Source organism: Chelonoidis abingdonii, chromosome 24 (genome assembly GCF_003597395.2).
Source record: "Chelonoidis abingdonii isolate Lonesome George chromosome 24, CheloAbing_2.0, whole genome shotgun sequence".
NCBI classification, from domain to species: domain Eukaryota; kingdom Metazoa; phylum Chordata; order Testudines; family Testudinidae; genus Chelonoidis; species Chelonoidis abingdonii.
Genome location: NC_133792.1, coordinates 8,194,912 through 8,218,589, shown reverse-complemented (window position 1 = coordinate 8,218,589; position 23,678 = coordinate 8,194,912). Strand labels below are relative to the sequence as shown.

At 49.4% G+C, this 23,678-nt stretch overlaps 1 protein-coding gene across 1 annotated transcript in view; it reads right to left on the bottom strand.

Moving 5' to 3' along the window:
• LOC116835220 (uncharacterized) overlaps positions 1-23,678 on the bottom strand; it is a 249,478-nt gene that overhangs the window by 14,022 nt on the left and 211,778 nt on the right. The window contains exons 36-55 of the mRNA XM_075060693.1: positions 23,547-23,591; positions 19,851-19,895; positions 19,027-19,134; positions 17,296-17,349; positions 16,248-16,301; positions 15,385-15,438; positions 14,042-14,149; positions 12,142-12,195; positions 11,670-11,777; positions 10,563-10,616; positions 10,344-10,397; positions 9,713-9,766; positions 8,722-8,775; positions 6,772-6,879; positions 6,010-6,063; positions 4,094-4,147; positions 3,639-3,692; positions 2,899-2,952; positions 2,461-2,514; positions 1,080-1,133 (exon numbers count right to left, since the gene is read on the bottom strand). Of these exons, the coding sequence (XP_074916794.1) occupies positions 1,080-1,133; positions 2,461-2,514; positions 2,899-2,952; positions 3,639-3,692; positions 4,094-4,147; positions 6,010-6,063; positions 6,772-6,879; positions 8,722-8,775; positions 9,713-9,766; positions 10,344-10,397; positions 10,563-10,616; positions 11,670-11,777; positions 12,142-12,195; positions 14,042-14,149; positions 15,385-15,438; positions 16,248-16,301; positions 17,296-17,349; positions 19,027-19,134; positions 19,851-19,895; positions 23,547-23,591 (1,278 nt within the window). The remainder of the gene's footprint in view (positions 1-1,079; positions 1,134-2,460; positions 2,515-2,898; positions 2,953-3,638; positions 3,693-4,093; positions 4,148-6,009; positions 6,064-6,771; positions 6,880-8,721; positions 8,776-9,712; positions 9,767-10,343; positions 10,398-10,562; positions 10,617-11,669; positions 11,778-12,141; positions 12,196-14,041; positions 14,150-15,384; positions 15,439-16,247; positions 16,302-17,295; positions 17,350-19,026; positions 19,135-19,850; positions 19,896-23,546; positions 23,592-23,678) is intronic.

Genomic DNA, 23,678 nt, shown 5'->3' with positions numbered 1-23,678 from the left:
ATGGTTGGTCAGAAAATTCAGGGATGGGAGATGCCCAGATTGTACCAAAATGTTGTTTTTCCATCATGATTTTATTTTCATCAGGATAATCTAACTAGCTATATGGCATGCTCTACCGTAGGAATGTTAGTTTTTGGAAGGGCAAGTAAGATTGAATAGGCAAAATACCTAACGAAGTTTTGACCTTTATGCTTAACTGATTTTGGAATTTTTTTCTATAGGATGAACCTGTCCAGGGGGCAAACAATCTAACTAACATTAAGATAGGGCGTGATAAATTTAGTAACAGGATTATATGATAGGGTGCTTGCATCAGCAGAGGACTTGACTTGACCCAGGCAGTCCTTGTCAGTCCTCTGTCTGGTCATTTGTACATGAACAAAACATGAAGGTCGCAGGGATTGCCATGGCAACAGCTGGAGGTCAAAAAGGCAGCTTTTGCCTTCCCAACTTGGAAGCTGAAGCTCATACAAAAGTGAAGGCTGCCCTGCTCCAGCCTAAAGACATGATACTGCACCATCAAAGAGCATGCACTGACTATATAGAGCCCCATTGTGCTAGTCTGAATCCTGCTCTCAGGCCAGCAGGAATCAGGAGTAACTCCACCGAGGACAGTAGCATTACAAGGGTGTCAAACAAACAAGAGAAGAATCAGACCCATGGTGCCGGGAGAGCAAAAACACTGAACTCTCCCTGAGACAAGGTTCCAAGCAGTCCTGGACTCTCCACCTTTGTACAGCACCTAGCACAATAGGATCCCGGTCCACACAGAGCCTTGTAGCAGAGCCAGGATTTGAACTTTGCTCTTACCCACCAGACTGCCCTTCCTTTCTCTTAGAAAGCTCTTCAGCATCGTGTGCTCTATGCCTAGAAAAAGTCAGATTCCGAGGCCAGAAGGGAGCATTTTGATCAACTAGTCTGACCACCTGCGTACCACAGGCCAGAGAACTTCTTCAAAATAATTTCTAGAGCAGATCTTTCAGAAAAAAACACAAAAAACCCACTCTTAATTTAAAATTTGTCAGTGAAAGAGTAGGCTCAGAAGAGACACCTATCCCATCTCTGTGGCCAATACTCACGTAAGGTCCTTGTGGGCCACGTGGTCCCTCTGACCCTGGTTCACCTGGATGGCCCTGGAAGGCAGAAGGAGAAGAGACCCATCTCAGTGTCACAATAGAACAGCAAGTTAGGAATGATTCCACGGGCATTTCTTGTGAAAGAAAGAAGAGTTTTGTGGAGATGGTGCATGTGCCAGAAAGATGGGAACAGGTCCTGGGATCCACGCTTTAGATAAGAGATGGAGAAAGGATTTGGCCCAGATGATTCTTCAACAGAGTAAGAGTGGGGACAAACGACCGTATGCAAGATGTGGGAAGAATTTGTGAGGAACAGGACATACTGCTCCAACATACATCACTACTCCATGAGCAGCCTAAGGCAGGTAAGGTGCTTCTCCTCCCATTTCTCTTGGCTCCTCCCCACCTTGCCACATGGACAGATCAGCTCTCAGCAGGATCGCTGGTGATGCTAATCAGCCTCTTACGTTTCATTGCTGTGAAAACCCTCAGCACAGGCGAAAGAGAAAGAGAATTCAGAGACACCGTAGCAGCAGTGGCACAGCTGGGACAGGCCCATGTAAAGGCAAGAGCATCTCGCAGGCTTGGCACCATCGGGGCTATCAGATCAGGACTCGCATGTGCTGTAGGACACTAGCTAGTGTTTAGGGACCAGATTCCCCCCCAAGCAGTGATGAGATGGGGAGCGTGGGAAGAGGCTAGGGAGCCCCAGTGGCTCTCTGAGAGCTCTGCTGGTGGGTGCTCTAGGCCCAGTTACGCTAAAGACCCTTCATAGACACAAAGATGCCCTGCCTTTGGCTTACCCAAGGGGATCCCCACCACAGCTCCTTTCATTTGACGCCCTAAGCTGCCTCCAGTTGCCAGTGACAAAGCCTTTCCCAGCTGGGCTCCGTAGGGCCCAGCGTGTTGCTCACCCTCCAAGGCCAGTGACCTGGACCAGTTGAAAGGGTGGACTCATTTCCATGGCAGTTCTCATGGAAAGCAAATCCATTCCGAGACCTCTGGTGCCTGGAATCCTGGCCAGGATGACAGGAAAATCCACTCCAGTTTGCCCCATGGCTGTCCAAGATGACTGTTAATGAAACCTATAATGAACCTAGACTTAGCCCTGGCATGACAGGCCAAGGAGATGTAGGTGACATGGATCTGTCTGCCCAGCGGAGTCTGGGCACATCCAACTGGTGATAACTACACAACCATGCATATGCCACTGCCGAGCAAAGTAGCTGTGCAGGGCACTCACCCAGCCTAAGGTCCATGCTGGCTCTGCACTGTGGGTGGCTAGTGCAGCTCGGGCAAGGCTAGACATGTCAAGGCAAAGTGAGACCAGTACTGTCACCTGGCACAGCTGGGAAAGGACAAGAGAAACAGCTGTGTTGCCTACCTTGGGTCCCTTGGGGCCTCTTGGGAGCTTGCGCCCGGCTTTGCCTCGCTTGCCCTGTGCAACGATAGAGAACTGGAGTTTGTGAACAAAGTAATGTGAAAATCAGCGATGGCTTCTGCTCAGCTCTGCTCCTCACTACCACAGTCCGCCTGGGGGTCGCCCCTAAAGATCCTCACTGCTAATGTACCCCAGCATCACCTCCAGGAACGGTATCCTCTCCCCATAGCTACAGTATCCCAAACAACCCGTGACACTGTGTCCCGTCCCCATGTCACCCTCAAACATGCCTCTTTGCAAACTGCCCTCATTACGTGCTGCTCACGCAGGAGCGAGAGGAATTAACTCAGACTGTTCACACTGGGTTAGCGTTAACCACCAGCACGGAGCAGCTGCTGGCAGTGGATGCAGAGCATGTGGTGGGGAATAATGTCACCTTACCCGTCTGCCAGGATTGCCAGGGAGGCCCTGATCTCCTTTGTGCCCACTGTTCCCCTAAGGAAACAGACAAACACACACATGGCAAGTCACCAGCAGCTCTGATGAACTGCCAGAAAGGGGGCAAAAGCTCCTCCCTACCTACCCAAGGGTGCTCGTTCACTGATAAAGCATCCCTGGGAGAGAAGGGATGCAGCAAAACAGCACAAACCTGGCCCATAACCCCATCTTGCTGAGAGCATCAGGACACCAGAGCAATCACCCCTCTTTCACTGTACACTCTCCCCCACCAGGAAAGAGTCAGTCACTGTCCCTGGGGTGAGGGAGACGCTATTTGCAATCATTACTTTTCCGGTGGGATTAAAACAGGCACGAAAGCCTGCACAGCACTCAGCTGCTCACCTGCTATCCCCTTGCAGGGCCAACTGCACTCATCCTAGGTTATTGCGCAGTGTTGCAGTGTGCCCCAGAGGTGGCTGCATTTCAGTAGTGGGTGCTATGAGATCTTTTGGGGTGAAAGGAGCTACATAAATGAAAGAGTTGCCAGCAGGAAGCCACGTGTCAATGGCACCTGTTACTCCGACAGGAGAGTCCCTGGCACCAAACCTCAGAAGGTTAGTGTCCTAGAGACACAGAACACACCATCAATAGGGCCAAGGGCATGTTATTCTACAACAGGAGTGCTCCATTGGGAGGAAGGGTCATTCCCCATCTGAAGAGCAGAGGAGGACTTCGGAAGTTACCTTTTCTCCTTTACGACCCCTCTGTCCCTCCGGACCCAGCTGTCCTCGAGGCCCCTGAAGTCACAAGGGAGAAGGAAATGTCTCTTCGGGAACACCACTAACTCTCCAAGGAAGGGGGAGTCTCTTCAGCGATCCCGCTAACGCAGTGCCCTCACAAAGGGGTCCAATGGCAATTTCTCCTTGAGTTCTGTCCCCACTCCTGCCCACACACACACCTGGTTCTTTCTCCCCATTTCTAAGCAGGGCTTGTAAAAGCCCGGGAGGGGGCAGGGAGCAGGGGCATGAGACAGTACAGGGATTTTTACCAAGCCTGATAGGGGCCAGGTAAGTCTTCAAGCCCCGCTCCCAAAGAGGCCATGGGGTCATGCTTTCAGGGAAGAAAAGGAGGCATGAAACGTATGCTTGCAGGGACAGGAGGAGTGGACATGCTCCAAACCGGCACATGGCACACCTACCGTTCGTCCTGGTTCTCCTGGCTCCCCCAGCTTCCCCTTCTCACCCGAAGGGCCCTAATGGAACAAACAGATGAACAATCCACTACATTCACATCTCCCTAAAGAGCATATCCAGGTGACCTGCCTTTCTAGACCCCTCCATGGCCCTCACCACACTCCTATCCAAGCGCATGACAATCAGGAATGGATTTTGTCTTCACAACACCCCTGATTGGCAGGTAAATAAGTACAAAGAGGGGCAACTCCCATTGGGATCCTGGCGGGAAACAAGGGAGTGGGAGGGGACAGGGTCTAGGAGCTACTTGGTGCGGGGTAGATAGACACTGGCTGAGGAGACAAGGAGAGACAGAATGGGTGGACAAGGAGACAAACTGAGAACCAAAAGGGGTGGGAGAAAGGAAGGAGAAGAGGGGATGGACAGACAGGGTGTGGTGGGAGAACTGGGACTGGCTGGGCAAAGAGACTAGGACAAGAAGCCTTGGTAGGGAGGGGACAGTCTCTTTCACTCCACAGCCTTGATTCATCTCCAGGCAGGTCCAGCATGTGCACTGAATGAGGCTGGAGTCCTGTGGAAAAACTAAGCCTGTGATAATGCAATTAAAGACACATCACAATGTATACGCGGATGGGCGGAGGCGGGCAAATTAAGCTTGCACTGGCAACCAGAATTCTGATGCTTCCTAGTTTTTCAGTGCTTGGCTTTGCAATCAGAACAATGTTCTTTTAATGGATGTGTGTGCGTTTATGCCCAACATTTATGAGTGTGGTGGACACACTGCTGTGCAACAGAATTCCACGTTATCAAGTGCAATTTGCTTGTATCATGGAATCATAGAATATCAGGGTTGGAAAAGACCTCAGGAGGTCATCTAGTCCAATCCCCTGCTCAAAGCAGGACCAACCCCAACTAAATCATCCCAGCCAGGGCTTCATCAAGGCGGGCCTTAAAAACCTCTAAGGACAGATTCCACCACCTCCCTAGGTAACCCATTCCAGTGCTTCACCACCTTCCTAGTGAAATAGTGTTTTCTAATATCCAACCTAGACCTCTCCTACTGCAACTTGAGACCATTGCTCCTTATTCTGTCACCTGCCACCACTGAGAACAGCTGAGCTCCATCCTCTTTGGAACTCCCCTTCAGGTAGTTGAAAGCTGCTATCAAATTCCCCCTCACTCTTCTCTTCTTCAGACTAAAAAGCCCAGTTCCCTCAGCCTCTCCTCGTAAGCCATGTGCCCCAGCCCCATAATCATTTTTGTTGCCCTTCGCTGGATTCTCTCCAATTTGTCCACATCCTTTCTGTAGTGGTGGGCCCAAAACTGGACGTAATACTCCAGATGTGGCCTCACAAATGCCGAATAGAGCTGAATAATCACTTCCCTCGATCTGCTGGCAATGCTTCTACTAATGCAGCCCAATTTGCCGTTAGCCGTTTCGGCAACAAGGGCACACTGCTGACTCATATCCATCCACTGTAATCCCCAAGTCCTTTTCTGCAGAACTGCCGCTTAGCCAGTAGGTCCCCAGCCTGTAGCAGTGCATGGGATTCTTCCTTTCTAAGTGCAGGACTCTGCACTTGTCCTTGTTGAACCTCATCAGATTTCTTTTGGCCCAGTCCTCCAGTTTGTCTAGGTCACTTTGGACCCGATCCCTACCCTCCAGCATATCTACTTCTCCTCTCAGCTTAGTGTCATCCGCAAACTTGCTGAGGGTGCAATCCATCCCATCATCCAGATCTTTAATGTTGTTCATACTCGGCCATTCACCTAACCATTCTGAAACACTGGATGCAGTCCCAGCCACCTTCCCTCGCCACGCCCAACCCTGTTCACACTTCTGATCACAGGCTCACCATGAGGGCAGCCACAAACCACAAACTCCATATTTCCTGAAAAAGCAGTAAAAGGGCCCACTCACTTCAACACCACTTAGCCCTGCTGCTCCCACTTCTCCAGGTGGCCCACGAGAACCCTGAATTCATTGGGGGGAAAAAAACACAACTGACATTAGCTTCAGGTGAATCAGAGGAAAGGCATCTAGTGATTAAATACACTTGGAAGTCAGGAGCTCTGGGCTCTCTTCCCAGTTCTGCTGCTGACCTGTTACTGAGTGACCACGGGCAACTCATGCAGGCTCTCTGTGCCTCAGTTTACCCATCTGTAAAATGGGGATAATACCTCCCACCTCAAAGGGGAGTTATAAGGCTTAATTCATCTATATCAATCATTTTGTGTTCTAGAACAGAAAGTCACAGAGCGGCACAAGGTTAACAATGTATTTGTTTGATGCTTGGACTTCTGTCTTGATAGCTACCGTGGTAGATCATTATCCTGACTGCTAGTGATGTTCACATATAGGATTTGCACGTGTCATCTCCAAAGATGCATGTGGGAGGGCTGTGAGCAACCAGCTCGCATCATATGTGCTCAAAGCCCAGGCAAGAGATGAGGTCACTTTGCACATTCAGACTCAGAGATCAAATCCATCCTGAACTAAAGCAACCCACGGTTTGTGCCTGTTACATGCATCTTCCTTCTGGAGTCAGGGCGAAGGGAGCTAAGCAAAATGTGTGGATCTTTAGAAGATCAAGCAGAGCTCTGTATGTGCAGCAGCTGAGAGAGGGTGCAGTGAGGGGAATCGTCTCGCAAAGGCAGGAGGGAGGGTGGTGAATAAAGTTACCTGATGGCCAGTCTCTCCTTTTCCCCCTGCATCTCCTTTGGGTCCTTCAGGCCCACCAAAGCCCTTGAGTCCTTGGCTCCCACTGTCACCCCTGGAGCCTGCTGCACCCTAGAGCACACAGAAGAGAGAGAGATGCAGCCGCCTTATGGACTTAATTCATAGCATCACCAACCTGACCCAACATGGTGACACTGCATGAGAGAGTGGAGAGGAGACACCACTGGTCTCCACTGTCTCTTCTTTCAGAGCATGGTTGTGGAAATGTCAAAAACGAGAGTGACCTGGTAAAACCCACAAACGGCTTGCAAAACAGCGGGAGAGAATAGGTGAATCCAGATGGGAGCCCAAACTGGACCACGATCCACACTTCACTCAACTACGAGGATGGTCAGCTGTGGATCTCAAGTCAGGACTGGAGCTTCACAGCTCAGAGCCAGGTCTCTCTGCGAACTGGATGTATTCTAGAAACAACAAATTCACCTTGTTGCTCACTGATGTCCAACTCTAGCCTAGCTGGGGGGTTTTTTAGTTGAAAAGGTCTAAGCAGCATTTCTCAAAAATCTTTGAAGCTTTCTTTTATTTGATACCGTTTATTTCACTTCCTCTCTTCTCTTTGCAAATGGAATTTATTGAACTAAAAAAACCATTCGTCATCATGGACAGAGGAGTTGCCATCCTAGACAATGGGAAATCCAGAACCTGGACCAAGATTTATTTCTTCAGTTAAGCTGCACAGAATCATTAGTACATCTGCAGTGCTTTGTAAATGTCACCTCTGCAATCATTACATGTCATCAGGTGCAGCCTTTATCATACGGTGCATGAGGGGAAGCGGGGTGGTTATCTGCCCTTTTTAATCTGAACTGAAGAGGATGGTGAGCGCTTTTAACAATATGGCACTGCTGTTTGGGCACTGGGCTATCTGCGATGTGCATTTCTGGTGACTTTTCAGATCCCAACTATTCAAGCATCTTTGTTCTAGGACAGCAAAAACTGAAACAAAATGTTTTCTGTGTGTTTGACAACAGACACTGGTAACTAATTGCACCATTACAGCAGCACTTTGGCATGTGTCTTATTGGCAACCACATTTAAAATGCTTTTAGCTGACTATAGTTCTGCAGAAATCAAGGAAATAAGGACTTGATTGGAAAGTAAAGTATTTACCTGAAGGGATCCCTTTCTGGCCTTCCTTTCACATTTTCACAATGCCCCTTCGCAGAGCAATTGCATAGTGGCATTACCATAAACACAACCATTTTGTCTCGAGCTGGGACATTAAGGTCCTGTTTGGATCTAGATTCTGAAGGACCAAAAAGTCAGGGATGCTAGGCTGGGCCAATTTCTTGTCCCGTAATACAGTTAGCATCAGCAGGAGCAGACTATTTCTGTTAGAGCAAGCAAAACGTTGCAATGACTTTTCATTTTGCATTGGAGACTAGACAACTTCTATACACCTCAGTCCTAAGCCTCCTAGGCTGGGACATGGGGATGCTTCAGAACTGACCTGAAACCTAACCCAAACCTGGAAGCACCCTTGAGGTTTGAAAAAGTCTTAGTTTTCATCTTGCCCCAGTTTCAGAGGTGCTCCGATTCCACCCAGGACTAGAATAAAAATCCCCAAGTAGCTTGCGGAAAGGCCGTTTATAGCCTAGGTGGAAAGAAAGATGCATCAGAGCCTGCTGCCATGAGATTCCAGCCTGATTTGTTGCACTCAAGAGCTGGGACAGTCCAGATAAGAGTTGGTTCCACACAGCAGCACCCTCTTCCCTACCAAAGAAACCATTAAACTAAAACGTAAGAAAAGAAATCAGGACGAGAATAAAGTATTCTAGAGCCAGGTTAAAAGAACAGCCGCCTTAAAAACTGCCAGGAGCTTCTTTGCGTGACACCAGAGCTGATCTCTGAACACTCCCCAGTCTCAGCTCTGGAGCAGGATTCAGTACTTACGGCAGGTCCTGGCTTGCCTCGCTCTCCTTTTCTTCCACCTTCCCCAGGGACGCCCTGCAGTAACATTTAAGAATTAACATGAATGTGACTCTTACCTGTTTGATGCATTCATTGGTAGCTCTTAGGATACTACCAAGCGTAGCACCATGGAGACTGGTACCCTTGCTAGTCTCAAGGTCTACACCCCAAACGAAAGTGTGATTGCAGTGGGGTGGGCACACCTGAACTGCCTTTGAGCTGGCGTTAGTGAGGATATGGCAGTGCTGGCTGGGTGACGCAGTACAAGCACACTAGGGACTATGGGTAAGTACTCAGGTTGTTGGCTTCCACTGGGGTCCATGCCACCACACCTTCACTGCAGGTCAAGCACTGAATAGCCCATGGGACAAAAACTGCCCTGTTCCTCTCACAGATGCTCCCTGAGAGAAGCACATTGATGGAGGGCTTGCACGGCTGCTATCCATTATTGTATCAGTCTCACGGACAAATATGGGAATAAATATGGGATGATTTAGTTGGAAATTGGTCCTGCTTTGAGCAGGGGGTTGGACGAGATGAGGTCCCTTCCAACCCGGATATCCTCTTTTCATAGAATATCTGTCTCTGTGGATGTCAGGCCAGCCCGTTACAGCGCTCTTGTAAAATACAGTGTCCCAGCGCTAGTGTCTGTAAGACGACGACTGGGGAAACAAACACGAGTGAAGTGTGGGGAACAGAGTTTCAGAAGGGCCTACTGCTTTGTGTTGCCTGACTTGAGACACCGTAAAGGAAAGGGGCCCGGTTTTCAGAAGACGGGTGCTCAGCACTTCCTAAAGTCCAGTGCCCAAGTTGGCCACCCAAGAATTGAAGCATCCAAAAATCACTAGTCACTTCTTAAAGTCCTGGCCTAGGCTGGGAAGGGGGAATTCTTCTAGTTTTCATTTCAGAGGGTGACTGTGAGGCGCGCCTTAGACAGCATACTGGGGTTCTGCAGGGCACCAGTGACAATTACCTCCAATCCAGCCACACCAGCTGGGCCAATCAGTCCACTTGGTCCTGGATCCCCCTGGGGAAAAATAAGGGAATAGTTCTTATCCTGCCCTCGAACCTAGGCCACTAAAACCTTTGTGGGACTGCCCCAGCCCTCTCCCCTTTGATCACCAAACCCAAAGGGATGGGGATTGATCCCTGGCACAGGCAGTCTGCATTACAAGCCTGCCATTGAAAATCTCTCTCCATCGGGTATGCTGAGCTGGTAACTGCCTCTTTCTTGTAGCAGACTGCATTGGAGGACGGTACCCTCCCTTCATACTTCAACTCACTGGCAGCCTTTCCTGTTATCCCGGGGCTAGAAATCAGGGCTCAGGAAATGAGTAAAACAGAGGAAGGGGAGTTTTCCGTTCTTAAATTTCATTGGCTTCTCTATGTCACAAGAGGAGTCCTCTTTACAGACCTCTCTATGTCACAAGGGGAGTCCTCTAAGCCCTCTCAGACCCCGGAAAGCAGCTCTGCTGGTCACCAAACCACAGGCAGCTCTCCAAAGCCTTTTGGCAATGCCAGCTCTCCCACTTCGTAAAGCTCATTATCACAATGGGGTGGAGGTGGGCAAGGCTATGTCAGACTTTATCGTTTCTTCTCAGTACCTTCTCTCCCTCAGGGCCAGCTAACCCGGGTGGACCTAGGATGCCTGCTTCACCCTGTCATGAAGGGAAAAAAAAGGTCACATCCATTCAAAATAGCCATGCCTTACATAGAGGAGCCAGTTGCCATCTGATGGTCAAGTAACATGCATGACCCCCAGATTTCTACATCAGAGACCTTGCAACCAGCAAAGGAAGGAGGAATAATACAAGTTAACTTACAATTTGTCCTCTGGCTCCAGCAGGTCCTGCAACCCCAATCACACCGACCTGGCCCTGTGGAAGGAAGGGAAGTGTTACTTATTAGAACCCTGACAGAGCTCTGAAAACTGAGACCGGAGCTTGACCTGGCTGCTGAATCCAGCATTAATCTAGAATGCCCTGGACAGCAACAACTGCATTCCAGCCAACCGTCACTGCGACAGAATCTGCAGATAATGGCGTCATGGGGAAAACCCACGAAAGGCTGAAATCTCATCCCAATAGGTTCACAGGGAACCAAGCAATTTCCTGGAGAGTGACAGACTAATGGCCAATGTCAGCATGGGCCACCCAGGGCCCAGAAGCAAACCCAATAATTACCCTAATGGGCAACCCCAAGAACACACATGACTAGAGGAGAGAGAGACGCTCAGGGACAAGATATTCTAAACTGAGAGAAAGAAACATGCATGGATATTGACAGACCAGTTTTTTCTCTCAGTAAGACACATCAGGAACTCAAATAGCTACAGAGAGAGAGACTCAAAAATTAGTGCTGAAACTTAGAGGCACATAAAGGAGAAGCCCCATGGAGAAGTGCTCACGGTTGTGTCTCAAGTGACTCTCTGGCTCAAAATGTGGACTTTTTGCCAGCTGATAGTTTTGCACAAAACCGCGCATAACGTCAGCATCTTGAACACATCAGTGTGAAAACTGCTCTTTATCAGAATGAACGTTCTAATTTGAAAAGCCCTGACATCATCTCATTATGGTCAAAAAGAGGAAAACGTGTGTTAAAATAGCCTGGTTTTGCTCACAAATGCATGTCTTTTTTTGGAGTGTGGTCAGGGGAGGTGCAAGCTTTCCCCCAACTCTAGCCCCTCACTCTCAAATTGGACTAATTTGGTGAAACCAAAACATGACATAAAACATCTCCAATTTTGGAGATTTTCCAATTTCCCTGGGAATGTTTTGCATGGTCCTTGGCAAACCTCTGGTTTCTTGCTGGGGGCCAAGAACTCTCCTGCATACACAGCTAGACCTAAACTCCCACCCTCATGGGAAATCCTGGGATTCCTGCCAGGGCCCAGTGACCCACATGGAGAGAGAGGTCCTCGCTGTACTTGCCAGTAAACCTTCTTGCCCCTTCTCTCCTTTAAGTCCCTTTTCACCAATTTCTCCCATAATGGCACCTGGTCCAGACATTCCAAGAGGGCCCCTGGGGCCGGTGTCACCCTGTTCATTAATGAAAACAGATGTGTTATTATGAAGACTTGAATGAGTAAAATCAACTGCAATTAAATGAGCCAACAATTAAATGGCATCTAATTAACACTTAATGCATGTTTTAAACTCATCTTGGGTGCCAATTATGTGGCCCTACATCATTAACACACAAGAAAGAATCCCGGCTTTATTCGAAAACCTCAGCCTTAAAACTACAGCCATCCAGTGGCACCTCGGTAAGCCTGGCACATCTCCAGCATCTCATCTGGCGACCAAGAGATACTTTACTAAGGTGTGTGAGAGAAACAGGGGCTGAGCAGGCCACGAGTGGCAATGTAGGTTCTCATAGGGAAGGCATAAAAGATCTCCCCACCTTTTGGCCCTTGGGCCCAGGCTCCCCCATATCTCCGGGCTCCCCGATGTCACCCTGCAAAAAAGGAGAAACAAACTCTTTAGCCCCAATTCAGCGAGCACCCATATTCTGCATCAGGTGTGTCCTCTCGATGCCCATCAGTCCCTGAAGATTGAGGCCTCTTACACTGACTCTCCATTGCTACAGCAAAATATTCTTCAGCCAGTGATATGAATTCTGGTGAAGGTGTTGTAGGCACCACAAAGTCATAGAAAGGTAGGGCTGGAAGGGACCTCAAGAAGTCATCAAGACCAACCCCCATGTGCTCAGCAGGACCAAGTAAACCTAGACCATCTCGAAGAGGTGTATGTCCAACCCTGTTCTTAATAACCTCCAATGATGGGGATGCCACAACCTCCCTCGGAAGACTAGTGCAGAACTTAATCACTCATGGTTAGAGAGTTTTTCCAGACACTTAATCTAAATCTCCCTTGCTACGAACTAAGCCAATTACTTCTTGGCCCACCTTCAATGGACAGGGAGAACAATGAATCACAGTCCTCTTTATATCAGCCCTTATAGTCATAGGGGCATCGAGTGAATTAATGGGGCGTGACAAGTTCTAACAAGATCCAATGACTGAATCTATGTGTTTACCTACAGCCAGGCTTCCTTCTAACTCAAAGTCTCCAGGACAACACTAGAGTCTATTTTGCATGCAATGCACATGTGTAATTTTGACCATCACTAGCAGAAGTTATTAGTACATCCAAGTAGCATCTTCTATCCCTTGGCCCTGGCAGGGAGATCTGCCAGCTCTGTCATTGCTGCACGATGGAATTCCAGTGGTTTGTAACAGAGTTTTAGAGCTGGGGCAGTTTCTTTACACTTATTTGTAGCACTACTGTGCCTCTGGGATGCGCAGGGTAGTGGTCTTGATATTACACAGCAGATGCAGAGTGGCTGCCAAGGTGAAATGGCTTGAAATTGCTAAGCCTACTCTGAAGCAAGCAGGAGATGGGAACAGAGGAGGCTGGCGAAGAATCTTACATGACCTTGGCCCCTCACGAGAAAGAGGAGAAGGTTGCCATACTGGGAAAACCCATACTTCAGAAACCCAGGGACAAACCCCAAATCCCCATCACTGGGCATAGCCGGCCCTAAATTTTCCATTTTAAATGGCAAATTGGGTTTTCAATATGAGAATTTTCACAGAAAGTGTAAAATTTCCTTTAAAAAATTCAAATAAAATAGAGTTTGTGTTGGAACACTGAAAATCTGATTCTCTTTTGGCTGAACTCCCCTCTTCCCCTCCTGTTTTCAGCCAAAATGATTTTTCAGAAGAAAAGGTTTCTGATGAGAAATCAAAATTGCCAACAGAAAAAAAAAATTCCAGTCAAGCTCTTTCTGACATTCATCTAACCTAACATGTATGAGCCCTGTTCCTAGTGCCACACCCAGATGTTACTTGTACCGCCATCCATCACGGTAGGATCTGAGCGCCTTCCATTTAAAGTCAAGGGCCGTAGCAAAGTTCCTAGTGGACTTCATGACATCTCTAGCTCTTCTTCCTTTCCTCGGTCAAAGCTCTGCTACCACTGCAAGTAACATCCTGTCCTGAAAGGAGCAGGAAATATATAGGAAAATAAGCTGATGGAGATAGACAGTGCTGGTCCCCAGCTGAAGACTTATGTGACCATGTCACCCTCTCCCCCCATCCTGACTAGATCTCCCCAAGCCCATCTCAGAGCTCTCTGTTTAGCTGGGTCTAATAATCCAGCCATCCAAATCATTTTTCCCTGGTTGCTCAACCTTGCTCCCCACTCGCATCAAGGATCACAACTGCAGTCTTCTCTAGGGGGTTGCAGTGACATGGGTACCATGGTGCTGGGCCACCTGTCAGAAAATGCCTGAGGTGTACCTCTTTTCCTAGTTCTCCAGGTCTCCCAGGGTGTCCCTTCGGCCCTTCCTCTCCTGGCTCCCCAGAGCCTCCATTGACACCTGGAGCCCCTGAGATTCCTGCCTCTCCCTGGAAAGGAAGAAGATGACAAGTGTTATTTTCTAGCAGACCTTACCAGCTGTGTTCTGGATATCTGCTGATTTTCAATATAAATCATTAACGCCTCAGCGAGCAGATAGATCCTGACATCTGGACAGCAGGGGGTAAGGCTGGTGGGTTTCCAATCCAGTAGACACTTACTATAATTTGTAACAACAAATCAGAGGAAAATTCCCAAGAAGAGTAACATAGACATGCGGACTGGGGTTTCCTGAAGGGTGACGGTCCTCCCCTGAACCACAATGGGAGAACAAGGCGGCTAACTGCTGAGGCTGCCTGGGGAGGGTGGATTCTGGAGAACAGCGATTATTTACCAGGCACAAAACAGTAAATGAATGATAAAACAAAACTACAACCACCGGAGGCTGGTATCTTCTGTCAGCTGTCATGGATGGAACAAGTATCAGAGGGGTAGCCGTGTTAGTCTGGATCTGTAAAAGCAGCAAAGAATCCTGTGGCCCCTTATAGACTAACAGACGTTTTGGACCATGAGCTTTCATGGGTGAATACCCACTTCGTCAGATGCATGGATGGAACACTCTCTCCTCAGACACCTGCACTGGAAGAGTTAGGTGCCCAACTCCCACTGGAAAAATCTATGAGAACTGGGCACCTAACTCATTTAGACACTTCTGAAAATCTCACCCATGAGCACTGACGGTAATGATGGATGAACCGCAAAAACTGGGAGGCCTGGCTGTTTATTCCAAACCCCACAAGTGTGCCAACTGGCCTTGGAAAGCTTGAGTGTGCATGTTTTGTGGTAGAGCTGCCAGTGCTGCTCTGTATGCAGAGTGGAAAATCTATAAGTAAAACTCACTGGCGTATTTCCATTGTGCAAGCAGAGCACAGCATGAAAAGGGAACTGAGTGAGGGCTCTTTCATTTGCAACAGCCTAAGCAGCGGTTAGTAACACGGATAAGGATGATTTTTTTTAAAATGCCTGATTATTAACTGCAGGTTAAGGCCTCCCTTTAAGTTCCAGTTTCTGCACTCTCTAGAACCATAGATACAGAATGAGCGTAAAAGTGTGTACTTGAGCACAGGGATACCGGCAACTACATGCGTCAGGGAAACTCGAGTTCCAAAGCACCACGGGGAATTTTGTCCAGGCTTCTGCCCAGAAATCCAGCTCAGGAATTAGCATCACCTCAAGGATTTCAGCTTCCTAAAACCTGGTTTTAGAACTCATCTTCAGTACTGACCTGCTCCCCTTTGGACCCAGGCTGACCTTCCACTCCAGGGAGTCCCGGGGAACCCTACGGAAGGAAAACAGATGAGCTCGTAAATGTTTCAAAGAGTTTATGTACCTTTGGTAGCACACACTGAATAGCAACACACCTGCGACTCAGCGCTGCTAGAACAAGAGCAGGGCTTCGTGGTGGGCAATCTTGGAAGTCACCCAGTAGATGAAAACCTAGAGAGGACACCCATGAGAGTTATAGATGAATATCCCCAACTGGTCGTCTTTCGGGCAGGTTGCCAAGGTGATGGAAGCCATCTTGGCTGACACACCAGGGACTGAACTGGGGACTCCAGAGCTAAACGCTTGAACTAAAGAGCCACAACTCCTCAGCTGGGGCTGTTACAGACTCTGACAAACACACACCAGCAGATTACAACAAATCCTGCCTTGCAGACATATTATCTGGCTGAATGTCAGCCCTGGGGCAGCACTAATACTCAACTCTGATAACTAAGACGACAAGAAAGTCTTGACTCTCACAGCTTTCCTTCTGAACAAGCAGCCCTCAAACTCTACTCCTCCCAGCAGCTGGAAGCCAAGGGGAAGTGGGATTGAAAAGTCCAGAGAGAGGGACATTAAAAAGGGGACATAAGACATAATTTCCTGAGCTATTTACCAGTATTGCCTAGTGGACTGAGCACTGGACTGGGACTCAGAAGACCTGGGTTCTAGTTCCAGCTCTGCAACTGGCCTGCTTGGTGACCTTGACAAGTCACTGCACTGCTCTGTGCTTCCGTTTCCCTCTTCATAAAATGGAGATAATGATCCGTTGGGATCTACGGATGAAAAGCGCTATACAAGACCTAGGCATTACCACCATACCTGCTCTCCATCCAGGCCTCTGATGCCAGCTTCTCCCGGCTCTCCCACTTCACCCTAAAGAAACAGGACATTCAACCGAGCAGCTAATCTTAGTGAGGGTTTGCACCGAAGAGTCTCCATCTTTCAAGCTTTTGCAGTACCATGGTCTGAACTTAACATCACCAAGCTGTGACATCTGAGCACACATATGCTGGGAAAGTTTGCAGAGGAATTTTATTCCTCATTGTTGCAGATGCTCCTACCTACATTTCTCCATGTTGGTATTTTCACTCCTACCCCAAATAATGGGGGGAAGGAGGGCTTGGGGTGTGTGCATTAGTGCATCTCAATCTGGGCAGGTATCCCCCATTAATAAGAAGGAATAGCACTCATCTGGGGTGTAATCAGGGCTGCTGGAGGAAAGCAACAGGCTTAGGAGATCTGGGGCAACAAGTAGGAGATCTGGACTCAGAAGTGACTGGGGTTGGGATGCAATACTTGAGAGGAAGGCAGAGGAGTGAGCTGTCCATGGGGGAGAGCTACTGGTCCATGTGAGCTCATTGCACATGGGTACATCCAGGAGAAGCAAAGGGGTAAAGTGACCAATGTTACCGGATTGAGGCTGCAGGGGGCGCTGGAAGGTGCGTGGGTGCTATAGCTCAACCTCCTCCTGTCCCCCTAACACTCTCACTTTACCAATTGGGCACAATGCACCATTCTCCCCAAGTGGGGATTCCAGCCTCCGTCCCTCAAAGACGACCGCAATCTTTTGTCATAGGAAGAATAATTCTAACATGTAAGGAGAACAATTCTTTGGAGATACACTGCGTCTTGTTCCCCACCTACCCACACACCGCGTCTTGTTCCCCACCCACACACCGCGTCTTGTTCCCCACCCACTCGCAAGGATTTGAACAACAAACGTGGTGGGGGTGGGGTGGGGTGGATTCATCACTCCTCTCTGCACACATCCCTCATTAATGAACTCAGACTCAGTGCAGGCAGCAGTGCTGAATCTGTAACACTGCATCCACAGATATGGAATCAGGTGCCCCTTTTACCTCCTTACCTTCTCTCCTTTCTCCCCCAAAGGACCTTCCAGCCCAGCTGGCCCTTCCTGGCCCTGCAAGAGCATGGATTGAATTAGCAATTGTGTCCTAATCTGGAGAGTCCCTGCCAATCCCCAACATAAGATGAGCCGGTCTTCAGTTTCTGTCTAAGGGCTCGTGTATCACCATTGACTCCCTCCCACTAGATCCCGGGGCTCAGACCTCCGGCAAGCTCACGCTTTCTATCATAACTGACTAGGAAAACATCACTGCGACACCCGGCACACCCAATAACCCAGACTGAAAGAACAAGGTAGGCTGACAAAGGCGATGAACATCAAGCTACAGGATCTGTGGGTACACTGAGTCCCTGACGGATGATGCTTCCAACCTGGCTGCCTGAAATGCCTATCACAGACCCCTCCCTGTGCCAAAAGGTTGAAAATCTGGCCCGTCTACAAGGAGCTGGAGGAGGTTCCACAGCACAGGAACCGTGTTACGACTGTGGGCTAAGAAGTGCCTCAGGGAAGCCTCCTGCTGTTGCAATGGGCTACCAGAGACACAAGCAGCGAATACAAGGCGAGGTGCTGGATTACAGGGATACACTCTGCCCATCCTGTATGCACAGTGGAGCGTAAGGGAGTCAGGGGCTGTTGCATGTCGATTGCACAGAGTAACCCTGTCTTGGGGTGCTGAAGTTATTTTGCCCAAGATTTTCAAAAGCGACTAGCTATTTGGGGGTGGGGAGCAACTTGATACCCCTGAAGAGGGCCTGCTTCTCAGACCGTGCAGAGCACCTGCCCTCTGGAAATCAGGCCCCCTCAAATTTGGGCTCTCCAAATCTGTCACCATTTTTGAGCATTTTAATCTTCTAACCTTGCACCTGGAGCCCCACTCAAGACATGAATCATTGGTTCCATTAATGCGATGTTCAGAAACAGTGGGGTCTGACTCACCAGTGGGTTGTGAGAAGGACCGAGTGGGGGTCGGCTGTCACTGCCTGCTTCGCTGCCTGCCCTGTGCGTGCCTCAGAAATGTTCTGCTCCATGTGGTGACTTCCACTGGGCTAAGGCAGCAGGCAGTGGCATGGGGAGCAAGATCTGGACAGCAGCAGTGTGGAGGAAGCAGCTGGAACCACCAAGTGGCCAGCCAGCCTGGTAGTTACTGCAGCCCAACCACAGGGAGAGAGGGGCAGCAGGAGGGGGACAGGGTGGGGAGAGAATGCCAAGCAGGGGGATTGGAGTCGGAGGGTTCCCGCACTTTAAATAGCATTCCACAGCTCTGTAGGCCACCTTCCAGCAAGTGGTAGTTTTCATTCTCTCTCAATGGTGCGTTGCCCAAAAGACTAAACCCACTTGGTGGGTCACCTCAATAAAGTTTCACTGCACTGATGTCCCTTGGCATGCCCAGCTGGAGAGGGCGGGGGAAGGGTGCTGGTGCATATACCATCACACCTGGATTTTATTAGGGCCTCACAAATCTTTGTCTCATAAGAGACACAGGTTACGTATCTGATCTTGAGGTAACTAGGGGGTGGGGTGAAGCACTTGGCAGATCTGTAGCCATGCAGTACGTAGCTCAGACAATGAAGCCATGGAGCTGGAGAAGAGGAGACCTCTTCAGCATTTAAGCTTAGATAACATCTTCCAGCTCATGGAGCACGTCTCTAATCCCACTTACAAGCGGAGCGGCGCCTGATGGTGTCGTTCTCACCTTACACATCAGTCAAAGAAATCAGAATCTGTACTTACTGGGTATCCAGCCGGTCCTGCAGCCCCACTCAGTCCAGCAGGCCCCTTCTCTCCTGGCACACCAGGCTTACCATGGATGCCATCTGGCCCTTGAATGCCTGGAGGCCCCTGTGCAAAGGAAAGAACAGTTATGCATCTATCTATGCATGTAGGTGGGAAGAGCTACTCTATGAAACTCACACACATCAGGTGGCGTTTGAGTTCCAATAGTCAGCTACCGCGCCCAAGAGCTGAGAGGTGAAATACAGTGTCTGAAGTGATTTAAAAAAAAAAATCACTTGTATCTTTTATAACGGCACCATCAGAGCCCCCAGAAGTATTTATAATGTTGTAGCTCACAAAGGCGTGTTCGCTGAATATCTCAACATGGGAATTCATCTCTCCCCCCCTTTTACTAAAGAAGAGTTTTAAAGTTAGATGTTTTGCTATGGTCAAGGATGCTGGAGACACAAAACTTGTAGAATGCATCACCCAGACCCCTTCTACAGAATAAAAACAGACTGACCATAAGCCAGGCAGGTTTGCCTCACACTATGATCCAGTGCATGTTACCCTGAGCTGGAGGGGGTCCCTTCTGTGGGTGTGAGGGTGGTGAAGTCTCCATACCCGTTCTGCCACCAGGTGGCTTGGGACACATGCTCACTGAGAGCTGGACTGACACCACCAAATCATTTGACATGGGGCAGTGCTCAGCCCAAAGATGGGAACAAATCACTCTCTGGAGGGGTGTGGATGTGCATCTTTCCAGCTCCATCAGTGTCACATGACTGGAGACCAGAAGGAGGGTAACTGCATTAGCACACAGCTATCCATCTTCTACTTACCAGCAGTCCTGGAAGCCCTCTAGGACCTGGGTCTCCCAGTCTCCCCTGAAACAAAAAGTTTTTATTGCTTAATAGCAGAAGGTGAGATGCTCCCACTTAGGCCCAGAGACCACCTGTCTCAAAGAGGGGGAATGCACTCAGCTTTTCCATAATGCAAACAGAACACACATAGTTTATTTCAGGTGGGGCACCGCAGTGGTCTGCCACCAACATAAAGGACACCTCCCACAAGCACAGAGCCTTTGATAAATGCCATGTTCCAGGACCTATGTTTGCAAAGACGAGGGTATCTATTCACTCATTAATCCTACTGAACACCAAACTATGGTTTCTCTTCTAGTCTCTACAGGTTCTTATACTTCACTCATCACTGTAGTATCTCAGCACCTTGCAGCAGTGCATTAGTAACGTGATCACACAAAGGTCACATGTTCATAGTTTTCTCATCCTCTCCCCAGGGGAGATGTGTGTGCACTGAAGTGTCTTGCTGGGTCTGGAAAATCAGGAGCAGGGAACATGTGCTTATGCTTTGCTCAAGTGGGATTGAACTGAAATAACCCCTCAGAATCCCTGCCTGCAGTTCATGTGCTGCAGGGCCAATTGTAACCAAGGAGGGAGAGAAAAGCACTGGCTCAGGCCAAACCGAACTAAGGACGCAGGATGGAAACGTCTAACTTTATTGCTGAAAAATATACTCAGTATATTGAGGGGACACCGCAGCTGCAGTATTTGAAATGGATGTCAGAGTGTGTTAACTGTTTTCATTACTCCTCTCCCAACCTGCAAACTTTCTCAGGTGCAACAAGTGATCAGAACGTGTTCAGCTGAGCAGCTGAAATGGGAAACAGCTGCATTCTGATGTGTGGTGCAGCCTTCATTTTCACATTATAAAGGATTTTAAACAGTAAAATCAAATTTAATGATGGTTTCTCACTGTGTGAATTCAATCAACCAGAAATCTGCATTCTAGAACTTGCACTCAGCGGAGGTGAAACTGGAACTGAAGGCCTCTGAGATCCCAGTTCCATGCCTTTCCCTTGAGACTCCAAGGTAGCTGGGGAGGGAGTCTGTCACGCATACCCCAATGCCTACATTTGTGGTGCAGTGGGGCAGGGAGCCTGGGTCAGCCAAAATGCACAATGTCCCACAAACTCCGGCCTCCGACAGGTCTGGCAGCCAGATGCCATATGAGCTTTGACCAAAGTGGTCATACTTGGGTACTTAAAGTTGCGAGCAGGAACTCCAGAGGGCTGATTCAAAGCTATGAGGGTGAGTGGGCATTAGTGGCTAATATGGAGAGGCTAACGCCACAGTTAGAGAGGTGTGGCTGGGCATAATGCAGAGTGCACTACCTCTTGCTGCCACAGGTGGGATTTCAAGTGCAGGAGTCCTCCAGGGAGTTGGAAATTTTTTGACCAAGAAGTTTTCATCAGAAAATACGGATTCATCAAAACCAAAATTGTTTGTGGGAAGGCACCAGGTTTGACAGAACTTCAAACGAGGAAGGTTTCTCAGGTCCAGGATGCAAGAGCTGGTCAAAATGAGAATGTGGAAGTGAGCGAGACTGCCCCACACTAGCAATACTCTGGTGATTAGGTCACTCACCTGGGCTCTAGGCCCTGCTCCAAATCAGCTGCTGGCAGGTCTTTCACGTCCCAGGTGAGTGCCCTCACTATGGTGCTATTGGCTACCCTGGGGTATCCCTTGCGTTGCTTATTCATCAAAAAACTTCTGAAGGTCTCAGTCCCTTATGTGGACTGGGAGAAGTGTCCAAACCCTAGACGACATGCATAGGATGGGAAAACCATTTCCTGCTTGGCTCTAAGGATACCTGGCTGCCCTCAGTTGGCCCTGCAGCATGTGAGCTGCAGACAGGAGATGGAGGAGGCACAAAGCAGGGGACAGGGATTCTGTGGGGGCTATTTCAGTTCAGCCCACATGGGCAAAGCGTAGGGCAGTCTGCACATGCTCCTTGCTGCCTCGGCTCCTGATTTTCCAGACACAGTGACAAGCAGAGGAGAAAAGGTGGAAGGAGGGGGCAAGAATTCTGATCCTGAGCATGGGCTCTCTGAGCTAGAAGTGGAGTGTGTGTGAGATGTGGGGACAGGAGGTCATGCTGAGCCGGGAATGCAGGGCAGATGCGGGTCCAGAGCTGAGGAGAGGTTATGTAGTAAGACAAGTGGTTCTCAGACTGGGGCAGGTGTGGGGGAGCGTCTGAGCTGGGTTGGGTTGGAGGGAGCTGAAGATTCCGGAGGAGGTTTTGAGCTGGGAGAGAGGCGGGTTGAATGAAGGGAGAATGGAGTCACTTGATCAAAGAGGGGGTGACGGTAGGTCAAAGGCTAGTTTGGAGGAGGAGAAGTTTGGACTGGTGTGAAAGGGACACAGAGGGATGGACAATTTTCTCCCATCCTGCCCTTTACTGTAAACTTCTGCTGTACAAAGGAGAGGGATGGGGAGTCTCATTTTCCTCTCAATTGTCCCCCAACCTTCCTTACCCCCCTGCAGCAAAATGTTTCCCTGCAAGGCCCCCTAGCCCCACCATCCCAGATTTTGCACTTGAAAACTATGATTCATCTGCACTGGAGCTGGGGGAGAGGGGAACTGAGCAGAGTGCTCCCTGCAGCCCTACTGCCTATCTGGGGGCACTAGCTCCGTGGCAAACCCACCCCCTTCCCCATGGCACTACGCCTGTCTTGCCAGCCTGCCCCAATCCCACCCCACCCCCGTCAACCCAGGGGACTGGACTGGTGCTGCCCCCTTCTCAGGAAATTCACATAATGCGGCACCAGCAAATTAGATTCGCAGACCTGAAAGCCAACTCTTCTTCCAAAGGGAGATATGAATCTGCTGCTGAGCTGACTCAGCTAAATTGCTGACAGATTAATTGGAACTAATTACCTGGGCTCAGGAATGAAGCCAGGTATTTCTGTCACAGCGATGGCCTCTGCATGGAGCAGGAAAACCCGAGAAGGGGGAGGGCAGCTTAGGAAGTTCTATAAGCATTGCCTTCTCTTTGTTACTGCCCCTGGGCTCTTGAGCACCGGCTGTTACCTGGTGAGGGAGCTGCGAGCCAGCTCCTATTTGGGGCCTGCAGCCTCTCACTGAAGCAGATTTGCTCATCCGCTTGCAGCTGCTCCACCCCAGATGCCGGGAGTGCCCTAGAAGTCATTACACTGGGCCTGTCGTGAGGGACATGGACTCATGCTGCAATCAAGTTGGGAGGCCCCTCGTTATCTCTTTTATTGTACCAAAGTCCCCGACACTGATAGCCTCTCATCCCCATAGGGCTCCTTTGCTCCACCTGGCTGAGCTGGTATCCAGCCCCAGGATGCGCACGTGAACAGATGGAGACAGCTGCAATAAGGGCGCCCCTTGCTGCTTTCCACTGCTGGGGTCTCCTAGCAATGGCACAGTAACCCTGGAAAACCACGCAGCTCCCACCCTCCTCCTGACTGGCCTGAGCACATAGGAGGCCAGGTCTGGGTGTGCCGGGCTGCTCTGGCCTCTGGCATGAAGATGCTTTCTTCCCAGCTGTCCTGCAAGATCTCAGCGCAAGCACAGTACAGTCCTGGCCTTGTTGAGGGGCCTGTCCGTTCACACCTGTGTTAAATAAGCTGGCAAAACTGGCCTAATCCTTGCAGGGCCTGGGGCCTCTCACCACATATAAAGAGAGAGGAAAGACAGGATAGGACATACCTGTGGACCAGGGGGACCTTTCCCACCAGGTGGACCAGAGGGACCCTGTGTGAGGAGAGAGAGAGGCAGAGATCAGAGCCTGAATATTTCACCTCCCATCTGCTGAGCACTCATTGCACATAGGCCTGTTGA